General features: G+C 49.5%; 1 protein-coding gene across 2 annotated transcripts in view; it reads right to left on the bottom strand.

Moving 5' to 3' along the window:
- RGS3 (regulator of G protein signaling 3) overlaps nt 1–18,583 on the bottom strand; it is a 134,859-nt gene that overhangs the window by 101,132 nt on the left and 15,144 nt on the right. For both annotated transcript variants that reach the window (XM_043453513.1, XM_043453510.1), the window contains exons 2-6: nt 15,688–15,738; nt 12,324–12,382; nt 11,184–11,278; nt 10,148–10,216; nt 845–905 (exon numbers count right to left, since the gene is read on the bottom strand). In XM_043453513.1, coding sequence (XP_043309448.1) covers nt 845–905; nt 10,148–10,216; nt 11,184–11,278; nt 12,324–12,382; nt 15,688–15,738 — 335 coding nt within the window. The remainder of the gene's footprint in view (nt 1–844; nt 906–10,147; nt 10,217–11,183; nt 11,279–12,323; nt 12,383–15,687; nt 15,739–18,583) is intronic.

The following is an 18,583-nucleotide window of genomic DNA, read 5'->3' as shown; positions in this document are numbered from 1 at the left end:
GCCTCCCACGTTGCATGCAAATTCTTTACCGTCTGAGCCACCAGAAAAGCCTGGTACACAGAAGGAGCAAAATAAAGGCTGACAAAACAGAAGGGAGGAGAACAGGCAACCTGAGGCTCCTGAGCAGGCTCCAGGTGGGGGTGGAGGGACATCTCCACCCCAGAAGGAAAGCCAAGGCTGCAGTTAAGATATTTGGGACCCACATGCAGAATAGAGTCCTCAGCCACCTACCCCAGACTCCACTTCCAAGACACAGAGCTGGGTGGCAGGATGGAGCAGGCCACCAGGACATCTCCAGGGATGTGTGAGAGGAGTACTCCCTTCCCTGCTCAAAAGCCTCCAGTGTGGGGAGTGCAGGCCAAGTAGAGATGGGTAAGGGTCTGGCCACCCAGAGACAGGGGCCTCCAGACCCCAGAGTCCTCAGCTGCCTGAAGGAAAGCTCCACCAGGACACTCACTCCATCCCCGAGCACCTGCTAGGCCCAGAAACACAAGACCTGGCCCACAACATCAAGAGGACTCCGGAACAGACCACGAGAAGCACCCAGTCTTCATCCTCCAGGGTAGGGAGTACTCTGAGCTCCGAAGGACCTGCCAGTGTCCTTAGAGAAGACACCAGACCCAGAGTCTCCTGGGAAGACTTGGAGCCACCTGACAACTGGTCTCTGATATGAAAGAGCTAAGACGGGGGAGCCATGGTCACGCAGGTGACAAACAGTGTGGTCTCAGTGGGGCACCATCTCACAGACAGAAGCCCTGCCCCAGGGCTTCCAGACAAAGGCTCCTGCCTGTACCAGCCCCAGCCTAGATGGCCTGATTCTGCCAGAAGCTTCCCTTGCACCCACCTTGTCCGGAGTCAGGAGGGACTTCACCCCGAAGCTCATGCAGCCGATAAGTCCACTCTGTCTGGGAGAACAAGGTATGCTCATTTCAGCACCTTATTGCGCTATATGAGGAGGTCGACTGTAGAGTGTAACAGAGGTTTGCCTGGTGCACTGCAGTTTACAAAGCACTTTTACCTGCATCATCTCATTTGATCTTTCCAACTCTGTGAGTTAGGCTGGAGTGGAGCTATTCTCTCCATTTCACAAAGGAAAAAAGCTGAGGCTGAGTTGATCCCCTTCCTAACATCACAGGACTTACAGTAGTTGAGCCCCGTGGGAAACCCATCAGAGAAGCTCGGAGCTACTTTGGAGGTCTGAGCTGTTCTGGTGCTGTAGGTCTGAAGAGCTGGTCCCCACAGGGAATTTCAGCTCCCACATCAGCTGGTGATGCTGAATTCAGGAGAAAAGTGATGGGACCTAAAGCTCAAGAAGCTTTGTCTTGGGTCCAGGCAGGAGCTGGTTAGTGCTTGGACGGTTTCAAATCAAGGTTCAAACGGATCTGACACACCAAAGTTCCCAATACCAATCCGGCTTGACTGCCAGCTGGGCAAGCAGACGTGAGCCAGGGTCAGGACTCGTGGGAATGCCATGCTGCGTCAACAGGCTTGAGTTACGGTTGGATCCTACTTGACGAAGAGTGATTCAAAGTTCCTGAAAAATGTTCATCGCTGAGTTCCAATGTCCAACAAATCAGGGACTGATTGATACTTGGCAGCTTTCAATAACGATAGTATGTGCTGTGTGCTTAGTCGCTCAGTCATGTCCAGCTCTTTCTGACCCCGTGGACTGAAGCATGCCAGGCTCCTCTGTCCTTAGGGATTCTCCAGGCAAAAATACTCGAATGGGCTGCCCTGCCCTCCTCCAGGGGATCTTCCCAACCCAGGGATCGAAACCCAGGTGTCCCGCATTGCGGGCAGATTCATTACTGACTGAACCACCAAGGAAGCCCAAGAATGACAGTATAGATGAACATTACTGAAGAATGCAAAAAATAATCCTGCTATTATGAGCAAAAAGCAAGTTTACAAATCTATAGATTAATGAGAAAGATGCCCACCAAAATATTAACAATAGTTGTATCTGGTAGGTGGGATAAGAAAGGGTTTTGTTTTCTCCTTTGAGTTTTTTAGCATTTTTAAATTTTCACAGGGAACAACAGCTTCTTTCAGAATCACAAAAAAAAAAAAACAAACAGTATAAATGTATTTGAAAGTATTCTATTCTACCACATCTTTCTCTAGCCTAACACTAGAGTTGCTTTTTCCCCCACCTCTCTTTTCTTCTCTCTTAGCACATCCCCAAGTCAGTCCCCTTCAGAGACTGGTTTAATATTAACAGCTATTAATCGAGAAACAACACAGGTATTAACTCTGGAGCAGAAGGGACTTCTCTGATGGTCCAGTGGTTAGGGATCTGCCTTGCAGTGCAAGAGAGGCGGATTCGATCCCTGGTCAGGGAACTAAAATCCCACTACCACAGAGCAACTAAGCCAGTGTGTTGCAACTAGAGAGCCCACCTGCTGCAACTACTAAAGCCTGCACACTCTGGAGGGCATGCGGTATAGACTAGAGAATCTGTGCTTTGCAACAAAAGATCCCACATGATGCAATGAAGATCCCACAGGCTGCCATTACAACTCGACACAGCCAAATAAATAGATAAATATTAAAAAATAAAAAGACTGGAGCGGAACCTTGACGGTTGACTTCAATATCTGAGGGACCCACATGGACGAAGGAGTCAGCATGTTCTGGGGAAGGTGCAATTTCCAAGCCGAGGATAGAACAAACTGCCTGGACCAAACTAACTCCCTGGAGATGAGCCTCCCCGGAGACTGGGCAATGGGGGGGCCTGAGCCGGTCCACTGAACCCCCTGAAGAGCCTGTCTGAGTCTTGTGCCCCAGAGCCTGCTCCCGGGCTCCAGGCCCAGTAGGTCCAAGGTGGGGTCTAGACATGGACGTCTGGAGAAAGCCGTCCAAGGGAGCCTATGGGGCACGCACCAGGCCTGCCCCGGTGAGCACCAGAGGTCTACACTGTCTTTACAAACACATTTTGTTTGGATTCTCCAGAAAGGGTGGCAGTGGCCTACCACCCGAAAGTCTTAAGCAAAACAAAACGGGTTCTCGCAGATAGCCAAGCCGAGCGAGGGGCTGATCCTCAGGCCTGGCGCCCCTCCCTGCAGAGGCTCACTCTGCACCGGGCCCTGTCTCACCAGCTGCTCTCATTCTGCTACTCCTCACCCTCCACGCTCTCTTCCTGCCCCCCTTTCCTGCAGCCTGGGCTGCACGCGTGCTCCCTCCCCCTTGCCAGCCCCCTCCCATCTCACCAGGCCGGATTAATCATCTCCCCCTGGAGGACAGTGCAGTCACTCCATTAAAGCCACCCGTCCCCATCCACCCCCCACCCCCCCACCACCAAAAACAAACCCTCCTCCCTCCTGGCGCGTGGCCAAGACGGCACTAATGGAGGGGCAGCCGCAGTGACCAACACAAGTGGCGGCCACTGACCTGAGCTGCCGCTCCAGAAAAGCCTTGTCAAGACTTTGCCAAAGTCCTCATCACGGATTTCATTTTGTTTGTCAACACATTCAAGAGCAACCCAGCTGGTATCCAGGTGCCCACACTGCCTTGCTGTACATTTTCCTTTCACCCTGGGTACGGCTGTAACTGCCTAAATCTCCCAGGCACAATGCTTTAGCTGTAATAAAGGCTGCCTCTTCCTGCTCTTCAATAAGTGGAGTTTTCATCCCCTGGTGCTCAGAGAATGCTAAATGGTTGATAGCCTCCCATGAGCTTTGTTTCCTGTGAAGGGGCCTCCAATGATTTCATGATAATTCAGGCCCAGCAAATTGTCACAATCAATGTCCATAACAGGAACCTCTAAGTGTTCTTCGATTAGCTACTCCTGAAACCTGTTTTTAAAAACCTTTAGAAGAAGAAAGACTTCTTTTATGCACAACCTGAACACATGGCAATCTACTGGTCAAGTAATAAACTTGGGAACTGGTGATCGCCTGAAATTTCGCTAGGCGCAGAGTCTCAGGGGCCAAGACTTGGGCACTTCTGAAGGCTGAACCCTGAACTTGGTGAAGGTTTGACAAATGGATGAATCCATCATTCCTATGTTGGCAGGCACTGGGCAAGGAGCCCCAGCATTAAGGAAACAAGACAAACACTCAGGAATTTAAACAGCAGTTCAAGGCAGCAATACAAGGGATGTCACTAGACGGGGTGAGATTGACAGATGAGCAGTGCCGGCAATAAATGCTGAATGCTCAGAGAGGCAAGAAGTGGTTTAGAATTGAGATATTCAAAGAAGGTCTAAGGAGTTCAGCCAGAGAGAATGAAAGGAAGAGCATTTCAGGCAAAGGGAACAGCTGGTACAAAGGCTCAGAGGTAAGGCTTCATGGAGCATTCATGGGCAATAGTACAGCCAGGCCTCCATGTGCAAGGATGAGGAACCCATGGATATGGAGGACCAACCGTACTACCCCACTTTATAGAAGGGACTTGAGCATCCATGGATTTTGGTATCCACGGGGGTCCTGGAACTAATACCCAGTGGATACAGAGAGATGGCTATACTCAGCTCAGTTTATTTTTGAGCACACGGTAGGAAACCCGCTACAAAAAGAAAATGCATTATTTTAAGGGGATGCACTTTACTTTTCTCTCTCAGGGGCCTTAAACTATTTCTGTTACAGACTTATTCCATTTAATCTCAATTTATTTTTAATTTGATGACTTAAATTGCACACACATTTTTCCATTCATCTTCTCTATCCTTGGTCTCAGTCCCCATCTCTGGTCACAAGCTTTCTAACTTTACAGTGCTGTACTTGGCACTGGGGTGGTTTATAAAGTAGTTGAAAGAGCAGAGGGTACAAAGATAGTGTGCAACACACAGCTAACAGCTTCTCCATATATGTAATTACTATTAGCATAAAAGATTATGTTCTTCAAACATATGTTGTGTGTGTTTTAGGTTGTTTTTTTTTTTTAACTTGGTGCATAACAGTACAATTCTAAGACTGTTCTCTTACTACAAGTTCTGAAAACATCGTGATTAACACTAGAAGCTTCAGTTTGGCTTTTTCCACATCCTCGAACAAAACTTTTAAGTAGTTCAGTTCCATAGTCAGTGATATTAAGGAGTTACTATTAATTTTTAAATATGATAATGGCATTGTGGTTGTTTTTTAAGTCATCTTTTAGAGAGATCTATAGCTCAGATGAGATTATTTGCTTTAAAGTAATCCACTAGAGGAAGGGAAAGTGGTGAGGGCGTAAATGAAGTAAAATTGGCCACGTATTGATCATTGATGAAGCTGGGCTACAAGTATATGAGGGCTTATTATATAATATTTTCTAATTTTGCCTATGTTTGAAAATGTCTATAACGTCTTAAAAACTCACAGAAACCCAAGTCGAAAGAAACCTTTGAGATCGCTGCATTTTACAGGTGAGGAAACTGGGGCCCAGAGCTGGGAAGTGACCTGTCCACCGTCTCACAGCGAGGAGCAGTTGTGCCCGAATCTACTGCCCTGAGGCCTGGCTCTCCTCAGCTCCCACCGTGCTCACCACAGGAGCTGAAATCAGCCTGCCCCTCCCAGCACTGAACCGTCTTGTGTCTCTACTACGAGTTCACAGCAGTCCCTGGAAGGACCGCGAGAATTCATGAAACAGATGCTCCCCCTTTCATCTCTTATCAGTCTCAAAATGTAACCTCCACATAGTCAGTTGGATGACTTACATAAAACTGTATTAAAAATGCTGTGAGAGGTGGCCTGAGGCATAAGCTCACTGATACAGAAAAAGTTTGGCTTTGGAGCTTTTTCCCACCTGTGTGAGCCAGTCAAGGGTACTTATATCATGTGGTTGATGCCAGGCTACCTGGATTTGTGTCTTGTTTTCACCACTTGCTGGCTGTGTTACCTTGGGCAAGTTACTTAACCTCTCTGTGCCTGTAAAAGAGAAACATTAGTAATGCCTACCTTATATGGTATTGTGAGGATCCTGTGTCCACACAATAGATAATGATTAAATATGCTTAAGGTCCACACATTTGGTGGACATGAAGTGCTTGATAAACATGAGCAATGATATCACCTTGGACAAGTTCCTTGGCCTTAGTAAATCTCGGTTTCCTCATCCCTGAAGAGACAGACAACAGTAATTCCTACCTCTCAGGGTCGTTGTGAGGATTAAATGAGATAATATATGTAAAGTGCTTGGCACAGAGAAGGGCTCATAAATGTTTGCTTCCTTCCTTCTGTAATTGTCCTTCACGTTGTTAAGTTGAATGTCCGTCCTTTAGAGACTCACAGTTTGATTTCAGAGTGTTCAGCAGGGCAGGGGTTTCTGGCAATGGTTCCTGCAGCTCAGAGGCCTTCTCATTCAGAGCTGGGTCGATAACCATGCCTCCCGCCCCGAGCCGGTCCCTGTGGTGCTGGCACCTCGGGCAGGGCCATCTGTTCGGAAAGCAGGCCTGTCTGCGCCTGCTCTGTCCCTCTGTGAGCTTTGGGTTGGGACTGTGACCACAAGCTTGACTGTGTTTTGTTGAATAAGGAATCTCACTTTCCCAAAATAGGCAACAAGTGGAGACACTGCCTCTGTCACGCTGCCTCCCTGGGTGCTGACTCACTTTCCCCGGCCTCACTCTCTTTTCCAAAAACCGACAAGTGCACTGCTGCCGCTTCCCCAGCCGGCTCCGCCCGGCTCACTCCGCTCTCGCAGGGCAGCAGCCGTAGCAGAGGACATGGCGACTCCCCCAGTGTGGTGTCTGCCTCCGGCTCCCGCTCCACTCCTCGCCTCTGTCCAGGGGGCTCACCAGGCATCCTTCTGTCTGCCTGCCGCTCCTCCTCCGTCTGCTTCCCAGACGGCACTGCTGCTGCTAAGTCGCTTCAGTCGTGTCCGACTCTGTGCGACCCCACAGACGACAGCCCACCAGGCTCCCCCGTCCCTGGGATTCTCCAGGCAAGAACACTGGAGCGGGTTGCCATTTCCTTCTCCGATGCATGCACGCATGCTCAGTCACTTCAGCCGTGTCCGACTCTGTGCGACCCTATGGACAGCAGCCCACCAGGCTCTAGTGGTAAAGAGCTCCCCTGCCGATGCAAGAGACATAAGAGATGCGAGTTCCATCTCTGGCTCAGAAAGATCCCCTGGAGAAGGGCATGGCAACCCACTCCAGTACTCTTGCCTGGAGAATGCCAAGGACAGAGGAGCCTGGTGGGCTATGGTCCATGGGGTCACAAAGAGTCGGTCACGACTGAAGCGACTCGGGACACACTCTGCCTCTGTCTCCTTCAGGGCTTTCCCTTCCTGTGTCCGTCCTTTCAAGACAGGGTTCTGACCCTTGGTCACAGACCTCTCTCTCCCCTGCGCTCCAGGTCAGCAAAGGCATCTCTCCTACACAGTTCTCAGCGGGTTGCCCTCCAGGGACCTCCATCCCGCCCTATCCAAAGCTGCTCTCCCTTCCCCTCCGGTGCACTTTGACCGCTAGAGACATCGCTGGCCACCCAGGAGTCATCCTTGGCTTCTCCCACTGCGCTCACAGCCAAATCAGCAGTAAGTACGATTGGTTTAGGCTCCTAAATGCACATGAGTCTGTTTCCCGCCTCTCTATCCCAAATCATCTCTCTCACAGATCACCACAAGAATCTCCCAGCTCCTCCCCAACCTTCCGAAGACTTATCAGAGTGATAGAGCTAAATACACCCCTATAATTCCTCTGCTCAGCACCCTTCAGTATTGCCCCATCACCAGATTCCCAAACACCAAACTGGCTGCATGAGGTTCACCCTGAGAACCTGTGTAAATGCAGATTCCCTAGGCCCTGCCCTTGAAAATCTGGATTTAATCAATCTGATATGTTACCTGGGAACCGAGGTTCCCCACAAGCATCCCTGATGATTCTGATACATTGCCAGGATTGAGAACTACTGACCCTTCGGAGAAACTCACACTCCAAAGAAAACCTATAGACTCGTCCGTTCAGTTTACGCCAGCCTCTTCATCTTATCTCCAGCCAATCCCTACTTTGTAATGAACCCTCTAGCAACACCAAAGTGAAAGTGAAAGTGAAGTCTCTCAGTCGTGTCCGACTCTTTTGCGACCCCATGGACTGTAGCCCACCAGGATCCTCTGTCCATGGGATTCTCCAGGCAAGAACACTGGAGTGGGTTGCCATTTCCTTCTCCAGGGAATCTTTCTGACCCAGGGATCGAACCCAGGTCTCCCGCATTGCGGGCAGGTGCTTTAACCTCTGAGCCACCAGGGAAGCCCATCAACAAGTTTGCAAATCCCGCCCCATGCCTGCCCTGCCCTCTGCACTCTACCCGCTGAGACTGAAGACTCCAGGGTCTCAATACCCGGGTTTCCATCTTGCCTCTACTGTTCACTGCCATGTGACCTTAGCTTCAGTCTCCTTTTCTGAAAACTTAAAGACAAACATGTACCTTCCTTCAGAGTTGTCTTAAGAGCTAAATGAGATAAGGCACTGTTAACCCCTGACTTGTGGTTAACACCCAGGAAATGGTTGCTCTTGTTATCAACACGTCTCCTCCTCACCCACACCCTCGAGTCTCTGTCAGAGGTCCTCTCCCAAGCAGGATGGTCTCTGACTGACCCCATGTGTCCCCAGCACCTGCAACAGAGTTGCCACATGGGTGGCCACGAAATGGCAGCTCAGTGAATGAGATCTACAGTACCATAAGCACCAGGCCATGATAACAAGTAGATACTCGACTGAAAGACAAACCTTTCATTATGCAGGTTGTTGTTCAGGGCTCAGTCAGGTCCAACTCTTTGTGATCCCAGGGACCACAGCACACCAGGCTTCCCTGTCCTTCACTATCTCCCAGAGTTTTCTCAAAGTCATGTCCATTGAGTTCGTGACACCATCCAACCATCTCATCCTCCGTCATCCCCCTCTCCTCCTGCCCTCAATCTTGCCCAGCATCAGGGTCTTTTCCGATGAGTTGGCTCTTCTCATCAGGTGGCCAAATTATTGAAGCTTCAGCTTTAGCATCAGTCCTTCCAATGAATACTCAGGGTTGATTTCCTTTAGGACTGACTGGTTTCATCTTGCTGCCCAAGGAACTCTCAAGAATCTTCTTCTCCAGCACCACAGTTCAAAAGCATCAATGCAGGTTGAGGAAGGCTCAACTTGAAAAGTTATGCTGGCTATCAAGTTTAGGGTACCAAAAAGCATTGAGCCCCCAAATATTCTCTGGCTCTAACCTGGTGAGTTGAGTCAATTTTCATTCACCTGGGCCCCTTTTCAGTCACCATTTTCAGTTCTACGACTATTGGATGGATGTTACTGGCCACAGAGTCTCCCAGGTTTCCTGCAATGCACAGCTGAACGAGCCCCAGCTGCTCACAGCGGGCCACACCGTCAAGTGCTCTCACCCTCTTCCCTTCCCTCAGCAGCCAGTTCTCACCCTCACCACCCAGCAGTGCTGCCCTGCTCTGTACTGGCCGCCATGACTCACGACCACATCCACCTCCTGTGTCCTGGGCTGCCTGAAAGATCGACCTGTGAGGATTCTCCTGCACACGACTCTGCAGCTCCTGGCCTCCTCACGGCAGCGGGAGCCCACCGCGCCTGCTCCTGCCTCCCTGCCTCAGCTCGTGCTGTGCCCCTGCCTGCCATGCCCTATCCAACCTACTATTCTCCTTGTCTCATTCTTGTGCTCTGCCCCAAGTTGAAGATCCCACTTTTTGCATGAAGCCTTCCTCGGTCGCCTCAGCCCATAATGAACTCTCCTTCTTCCCAGACTTACTATGCTAGTACTCATTGCATTCCTGTATTCATTCACCCAATAATCACCAGATATCTACATGCTAGGCACTGGGTGCAGTGGTGACTAAGAGAGAAATGGGCCCATGTTTCATGGAGCTTCTACTCCCGTGGGGCTGAGCCTGTGTGCGCTGTGACTATAATTTGCCTCCACACAGAGCCTGTTATCCCCTCCTGAAAGTGGGTGGCTTTGGAGCAGAAGCCACACATAGGCTGGTTGGCATTTCAGTGGCCAAGACAGTGTCCTGTTGATACCAAGGGCTCAGCAAATGCACCTTGCTAACAAGATCCGTGGCATCATCTGGAGTGACAGGAACTCATGGGGGTGGCAGCCTCTCCGATGTAACCACTACCATTCATTCATCCAAGCATTACTTGAGCCCCCACTATACGCTAGCTGTCTGGCTGCCACCCACAAGCCCAGAGCAGGTCTCTCCTCAGCTCAGCAGTTCCCCTCACCTGGAGTCACCTGCCCTGTTCCACACAGCGACCAGGAGGCGCTTCTGTTCGTCTTCCTCTTGGACAGGACTGCAAAGCAAACCACATAGAGTGTTAGCAGAGCCAAGCTCTGGTCCAGACCCAAACAGTCCCTCATTAACAGTGACTCTTGGAAATAACCTGAACACCCAACCATAAGGAGCCGGTTAAACAAACTAGAGCCCAAATAGAGTGGGATGTGAATATTTATATTCATGAAAGAGTTTACATTACATTGTTAAGGATGAAAAGGAGGTTACAACACGATATGATAGAACAATTCCATCTTTGTAAACACACACCCACACAAATTTAAAGACCTGAAAAGAAATGCCACAAAACATCTCAGTGAGTAGCAGGACTAGAAGTACTTTCTTCTTTCTGTGTACCGATCTTTTCTATTTTTCTACCATAAGCAAAATTACCGGGTGTAGTAAGGAAAATAACAAAACATGATTAATCTTCACTAATAAGAAAATATAAAATGTCCGTTGCCTTCCCATTGGCCCCAGAGTTCAGGAGGGAAAGAAATAATAATAATTACACCACCCGACACTCTGTGTTACACTGTCTCATTTACACCTCCGCTCTCTCTGAGCTCAGCACTATTATTAGCCCCATTTTACAAATAAGGAAGCCAAGGCTCAGAGAGGTTAGCAAGTTGGGGAGGGGCGGGTGGGGAAGCAAAACAGCCCTCAGCTTGGAAAATTCCTCCTGCTAAAGGAGAAAGTTTGGCCCGAGGCACAGTGGGAAATTGCCTCCTTTTTTCAGGGGCTGCCAGCCTCGGGCTGGGCGTTTTAGTTCTGAGAAGCAGTCACGTGATACCTTATCACCGTGGACCTCGCTGCTGGGCAGGGTGCCAGGGATGCGAGGACACAAGTGAATGAGAAAACAAAGACATCCTTTAGAAGTCACTGTTTTTCTGCTTAGATCTGGTTCTAGAGTTGGCAGACAGAGTTGTTTCAGCTAAACACTCCTTGCCTCTCCTCTCGAGGACCCAGCCACACCAGACTCTTACAAGAAGAAGTGCTCATGGAAGACAGGATCTCTGCAGTCCGGAACGGTCTGTGTCTTCTGGCGGCACAGTCGATTATCTTCAGGGATCAAAGAAATCTCGAATTGGAGAAAAGTAAGGATTAGATGATGTCAGAGCCACCTGATCACCTAAGCCCGATGGCTGACTCTGTGTATCTCCAAGTTACGTCTTCTCCAGCACCCTTCAAACCAGCCTCTTCAGAGAGGACAGTATGGAGTCCTCCAGATGCCGGGAAAGAAAGAGGAGCCCTGGGCCGGAGGCACTGTAGTCAGATGCTGGGACAGGGCCTCTTAGGGGTGGTTACCAAGGAGGCAGCCCCAGGCCCAGGCAGAGATGGGGTACAATCTGACCACCTCTGCTCTTCCTCCAAGCAGAGAGGTTCCCCACAAAGCACATAGCTTCTTGTCATCTAAGTCCTCAGCAGCTGCCGAGTGTCCCCTTCCCAGGAAGCTCCAGGTCAGCATCCGCCAAGACCCCCATCCACGCTCCGGTCCTCACATCATTCGTCCCCTGCCTCAGGTCCCCACCCTGCTCCTGACCTTGGCCTGGCCCGTAGGGGCCTCTTACCAGCCTGGGAGCTGCAGGAAGAAGGCAGAGTGGTGCACCTGACACCTGACCTCCATGCTTTAGGAGGTGCCTGGCCTTTGGCTCCAGCTGGAAGTAGCCTCCACCCACCCCAGCCCCTGTGGGGTCTCTGTTTTCACTGTAAGGTCTCCACTCAGAAAGACCCTCCAGCCCTCAGAGATCCTCTCTCCACCCCAGCACCCAAACTGCCATCCTGCCTCTGGTTTGAGGGAGGAGAAGGGTGAAGACGTTGCTTTTCACGAGAAGGTTTGGGATCGCCTCTGGATTTCCGCTATCCACGCGCTCAAGGTGCTCACCCATGTGGTGAAGCACAGGCTCACCCATAAGGTATGAGTCCTTGCAGGAAGCCGGTCTCTCTTAGCTCAGAGCCCCTCGCTAGGCCTAATAAATGCCTACTGACCAAATGATGGAACTGTAGCTGTCACACTGAATGGCCCCAGGCCCCCAGATATGCTGGGACCTTGGAACTCAGTGACGTGGTCCCTCACCAACCCCCACCCCACTCATACCCACCCTGACAACCTGCTCATCATATACCTTCACGTAGGAATCACAGACGCCGGGTTCCTTGCTCATCAGGCCTTTGCCTTCTATGACTAAACAGAGAATAAAAATGGGGTGGTTGGGTGGGAAAAATCATTACCAGGCTCTTACTCTGCATAACAACCATTGGATATTAACCCCTCTCTGGTCCAGCCCACTCCCACCATCTCCAACACTTGGGCAGCACCTTCACTGAGACATTATAGGGTTCAATTCCCTGACTTCCCAGAAGAGAATGTAAAGTTTATTGAGTCTAAGCCCTCATTTAATGGCAAACATGAGGCTATGAGGCGGCAAGAAAATTGCCCAGTCACAGAGCAATGGGAACGACAAAGCTGGGTTTAGATCCCCAACTCGAGACTCCCAGTTCAGTGCTATCCCACAAGACTGCCTCTTGGGACAGAGGTGCCAAGCTGGAGAACGTAACCTGTCACTTACTAGCCACGTGAGAACGCTGCTTCACCCAGGAGACTGAATTTGCCTTTTTTTTAATGGGTCAGTGATAATAATGGGCTAATGATAATAATATCCACTTCACATGGTTGTTGCTGTTCAGTCGCTAAGTTGTGTCCAACTCTTTGCGACCCCATGGACTGTATAGCAGGCCAGGCTTCCCTGTCCTTCACTATCTCCTGGGGTTTGCTCAAACTCATGTCCATTGAGTCGGTGATACCATCCAACCATCTCATTCTCTGTCGCCCCCTTCTCCTCACATGGTAGTGGCCAGATTAAATGAGATCATGTGCTCATGATCTGCTTAGGTGCTTAGCAGAGTGCCTGGCAAAGTAACTGCTCAAAACAATTTGCTAAAGAAAACAAGGAGAGATAAAGGCAAGGGACAGGTGCGGGGTAAGGTTCATGTCTGGCCATGAATGCGAGTGTGGCTCGTTTGTCTGAGGCCGGTAGAAATCAGACAGTAGACCTGACAGAAGCTGAGCCTCTTTTCTCTTTTCTGTTTGGTTTTGATTGAGCCCTAGGCCTTGGCTCAGACGCAGCCCCTGTAGTCTGAGGCGTGAGGCCTGGGAAGCCAAAGGAGAGAGGGGGACAGGCTGGAAGCGATGAAGGGCCTGAGACTGGGGTGAGGCCAAAGCAAACTCTGCAGGACGAATGGACTGGGGAAGCCGAGATGTGCTTGGCAGAAACTGTTTGCACAGGTGGAGTCAGGCTCTGGCAGGCAAAACACCCCCCTCTGCTGGTCCTTGGGAACATCACCTTGGCCCCACCCAAGGCCAGGACCGGAGCGCCTGCTGGTCCATCCTGCCTGGTATCCTAGTGTCTGTTCCTGCGTGTACCCTGCCTGTGGGTGTGGTTGAGGGCAGTATCCAGGCCTGCTGAACCCTTGGGTCTCCCTGGCCCCCCGTGGAGGTGAGGCAGATCTGGTCCCACTCTCACTGCACTCCCATCTGCTGTAGAAGCCTGCTGTGCCCTGGACACACCAGGGCATACAGTGTAACTGGGACTGCGAGGAGGACCAGAGCAGCAGCAACAGCCCTGCAGGCGGGCCAGGGGGTGATTCCTGGAAGGGAAAAATGAGGCAAAATGAGCCTTCCTCCCTGAGTCTTAATGAGATGAAGACAGGCACATTTCCTACAAAATCAGAGGAAGGGAGACTTACTTTTCAAAAGGCGTTCAAAAAGAAGGCAGGCTCAGAAACAAGGAACCGCGGGTGCGAAGGCAGAGGCATGAGCAAACACGATGTAATCAGGGGGTGGGGGGGCACAAAACTGGATGGAACGGGGGTGCAGGGGAGCCTGGGACAGCAAGAGCCAGGAAGGTGGGAGAAACAGGCAGGATCTGCTGGGCCATGATAGGAGCTCAGTAACTACTTCTATGCTGGATGGAAGGAACAAATGGATAAACGGTGGGTCAAGTACAGAATCCTCTAGGCGGCCCATCAGACTGTCACAACCTGGTCCCAGCTCACCCCCGCACTCCTCTGTGCCACAGGCATGTTAGACAGTCTTCAAGTGCATCGTGCCCTCTCTGACCCCCGGCCTGGGCCCCTGTGGCTCCCCCTTTGGGGAGTGCCTGGCCCGCCTGCTCCCCTCTGCCTGGCTCAGGCCCCTTCCTCCTTCAGGATGGAGTGTGGACATCACTCCCTCTGCCAAGTTCTCCCGGCCACCCTATCAGCACCACCCAGAGGTGGGCACTTCTCCTTGGCATCCCCAGCCCCTAGCACAGGGACGTGTTCAATCACTATTTGGGGAATTTATGGTTTTCTGTATCACTTAACAAACACTCATATAGGGTTAACCACATGCTGGGTACTGTCCTAAGTGCTTTACTAAAATTGACTCCTTTAATCCTTGTCACAACCCATAAGATAGGTACTATTATCATAAGATAGGTACTGATATCACCATCCAGCAGATGAGAAGCTGAGCTTGCTTAAGGTCACTCAGCAAGAAAAGAATCACAGCCAAGATTCGGACACAAGCAGTCTGGTTCCAAAAGCCGTTTGATCCCCAGGTTGGGAAGATCGCCTGGAGCAGGGCATGGCAACCCACTCCAGTATTCTTGCCTGGAGAATCCCCAGGGACAGAGGAGCCTGGCAGACTACAGTCCGTGGGGTCGCAAAGCGTCAGACTCGACTGAGCAATTAAGCACAGTCTGGTTCCAAAAGCTTCCCTGGTGGCTCAGCTGGTATAAAGAATCTGCCTGCAATGCAGGAGACACCCTGTTCAATTCTTCGGTCGTGAAGATCCCCTGGAGAAGGGATGGGCTACCCACTCCAGTATGCTTGGGCTTCCCTGGTGGCTCAGATGGTAAAGAATCCACCCATAACACGAGAGACCTGGGTTTGATCCCCAGGTTGGGAAGATCCCCTGGAGCAGGGCATGGCAATCCACCCCAGTATTCTTGCCTGGAGAATCCCCATGGACGGAGGAACCTGGCAGGCTTTAGTCCATAGGGTCACAAAGAGGTGGACACAACTAAACACAGTCCAGTTCCAAGGACGGAACACTACCCTAGCTGTGACACTATACTGCCATCAGGGAATGAATGAATAGAGAAAGCTACAGAGAGAGAGGAAAGGAAGGAAGCAAGAAGAAGGGGAGGCGAGGGAAGCTCTTCTGTGGCCCCACTCCAATGGAGCCAAGGAGGATGTTGAGTTGCCAAAGACTGCTCCAGCCTGCCATGGACTCCATGTTGGGGCGGGACCAGGGGGGGATGATCTCTAGGAGTCCCAAGTAAATATCCTTTTTTTTTTTTTCAATGGACATCTGGCAGGACACTATACAAAGAGGGGAAAGAAGCCTTAGCCACCACAACACTTCCACTCATCCCTGGCTCCATGCAGAAGGTCAAGTGGCCCACCCCTTCCCCAACGAGCCCCGATGAACACAGCCATACTCACTGTGGAGAAGCAGAACCCGGTCCTGGGCATCAACGGACAGCTTCAACTGACCTGAGGAAACAGCAAGAGAGACAGCTTCATCTCATTTCCTTGCCAAGTGAAACATGGAATGACATTGACAGGTATGCGCTTTTGTTCATGTGAAGTGATTCAAAGTTTCATATAGTCTTGGGGTTGAAAGGGAGCTCAGAAACCACCTAGTTAAGCCTCCTCATGGCATCAGTATCTCCAGTGGTGGTTTTCCATCCTGATCTTACACTCCCCTGGTGATGGGGAGCTCACTACCTTACCAGGTAGCCAAGCTCTCACTGTTAGAATCAGAAAAGATTTTGCATCCACGTGACAGTAAGGCTAGATTTGAGAGTTAAGGACCCTGGGTGGGCCTCAGTCGGGAATCCACACTAAGGGACTGGCCAAAGCTCTCCAGCTGTGCAGACAGCTAGGCTATGTTCTGGGAAGGCAGTAACTATACAAGGACATGGGATGAATGAGTTGGGGGGAAAGCAAAAGGAAAGAGATCAGCTGTGGGCAGAGAGATCTTTCAAAGTCAATGCTACTGCCCCCATCCTTCCACAGAATCCTGACCTCCTTAAAGAAAAGTTGAGGAGACTTTCTCTGACCTTGGCATAGAGATTTGCTACTCAACATGAGGTCCAAGAACCAGCAGCATGAGAAGCATGGAAGCACGAGAAGTATCTCATGAAGCATGGGAGTTAAAAATTCAACATCTCAGGACTTCCCTGGTGGTCCAGTGGTTAGGACTGTGCTCCCAGTACAGTGTACCCGGGTTCAATGCTTGGTTGGGGAAGTAGAGCCCACATGTGACAAATCAACTAAAGATTCTGCATGCCACAAGTGGGATCCTGTGTGCTGCAACTAAGACCCAGCAAAACCAAATTTTAAAAAATTCTGCATCTCAAGCCCTGGCCCAGGCCTACTGAATTCAAGTCTACAGTTTAACAAGATCCCCAGGGAGTTGCAGGCACATTAAAGGTTGAGGAGCCCTGGACCAGAGCTCAATGAAAAGTCTCTTAACCTGTTTCTTAGTTAGGAGAAAGCCTTCTTAAGCAAGACACAAAAATGCAGAGATCACAGGGGAAAGAGATACATTTGACTCCATCACACTTTTTAAATGTCTGTTACAATTAAACGTACCATAAACAGATTTATGAGACAAGGCAATCGAAAAACAAGCAAAGGACAGCAAATTGGAAATTCAGAGATGACAAAATGGCCAATAAACATACAAAAAGAAGCTCAAGCTCATGGAGATCTGAGACATGCAAATTCACAATAAAATATCATCTTCCCTCAATCCGACTGGCAAGAAATCTAAGAGATGATAATGTCAAATGTAGGTAAAGACAAAGGAAAACAGATACCCTCATGCCCTCTTGGAGGAAGTATAAATGGAGAGTAATTTCTGACAATATCTATTAAATATAAATGTCCTTATATTTCAACCTAGCAATTATACTTCCAGGTAACTATCATAGACAAAAACTCCAGTGGCTCTATAACATCGTAAAAAATTGAAAATACTAAAAAAACCCATCAATGAAAATCATTAAATGAACCAATTATAGTTGTGCTGTGGGATAGTATGGGCTGATATAAAGAATGGGAGAGTTCTATGCATCCTGGGATAGGAACATTATTGAGACAAGATTACTTTTTTTTTTTTTTTTGGCCATGCCAAGAGGCATATGGGATTTTTATTCTCCAACCAGGGGTCGAACCCATGCCTTCTGCATTGGAAGCATGGAGTCTTAACCACTTGACTGCCAGGAAGTCCTGAGACAAGTTTTTAAGTGGAACAATACGCATGATATATATCTCTCTGTGTTTGGTGTGGTGTCTGTGTATATGTGTGTGTGTGTGTGTGTTCTGAAAGGATGTCAAATTAAAAACAGTGATCACCTCTAGGGAACAGATTGGGAATTGGAGGGAGGGAAGTCAAGAGGAATTTCAATCTCCCATTACTGGAGTTGTTGTAACAATACAAATATATCCATGACCTATAGCACTTGTATAATTAAAAATAAATTAAAGAGGAAACACACGGAGAACAGACCTATGGTTGCCAAGGAGGAGAGGGGGTAGGGGAGGGAAGGAATGGAAGTCTAGGGTTAGCAGAGGCAAACTATCACACATAGAATGGATAAACAACAAGGTCGTATTGTATCGCATGGGGAACTATATTCAACATCCTGTAACAAACCTTAGTGAAAAGGAACATATATATATACAAAGCTGAGTCACCCTGCTATATAGGAGAAATCAACACAACATTGTAAATCAACTATACTTCAATAAAATTTTTTAAAAACCAAAGAGAAAAATAAGCAGGAAAGAAGAGAAAGAGAGGAAAGGGGGAAGCAAGAAAGGCAGGGAGAGGGGAAACGTGAAGACGATCGAAGGACAAGGACTGGAATACAGATGCAGAATTGAGGGGCTGCATGAGGGTTCTCCTGTGGTTTTCGCCATTTTTATTTTTAAAAGCACAATATAAAAACAAAATAGAATATCAGGTCATCCTCATAGGCATCCAGCAGCTCTCCAGAGAGAGAGAGAGAGGACCACGCTCTTCGTCCTCAATGACATGTGGAAAAATCGTCTCTCAAGTCAAGTAGACTCCTCCTAGAGCCTCAAGAAGCCAGTGAACTCCATCTACCCAGTGGACACAGGGCCTGCAGAGAACCAGCACATAAACCAGAAAGCCTGTATCTGCTCCATCCGTGACAACCTTGTTTAGCAGTTATCTCCTTCTGCTTGATCACCTCCAGGGATGGGGAGCTCACTTCCTGAAATGAGAGCTCTTTCCCTTTTGAGATGATCCTGGCTGTTCAATGCCCCATCTCTATAGAGTTAAATGTGGTCTCTTGGTACCTTTCAT

The sequence above is a fragment of the Cervus canadensis genome, chromosome 30, assembly GCF_019320065.1.
Source record: "Cervus canadensis isolate Bull #8, Minnesota chromosome 30, ASM1932006v1, whole genome shotgun sequence".
Classification (NCBI taxonomy): domain Eukaryota; kingdom Metazoa; phylum Chordata; class Mammalia; order Artiodactyla; family Cervidae; genus Cervus; species Cervus canadensis.
This window is presented reverse-complemented; position numbering and strand designations above follow the sequence as displayed.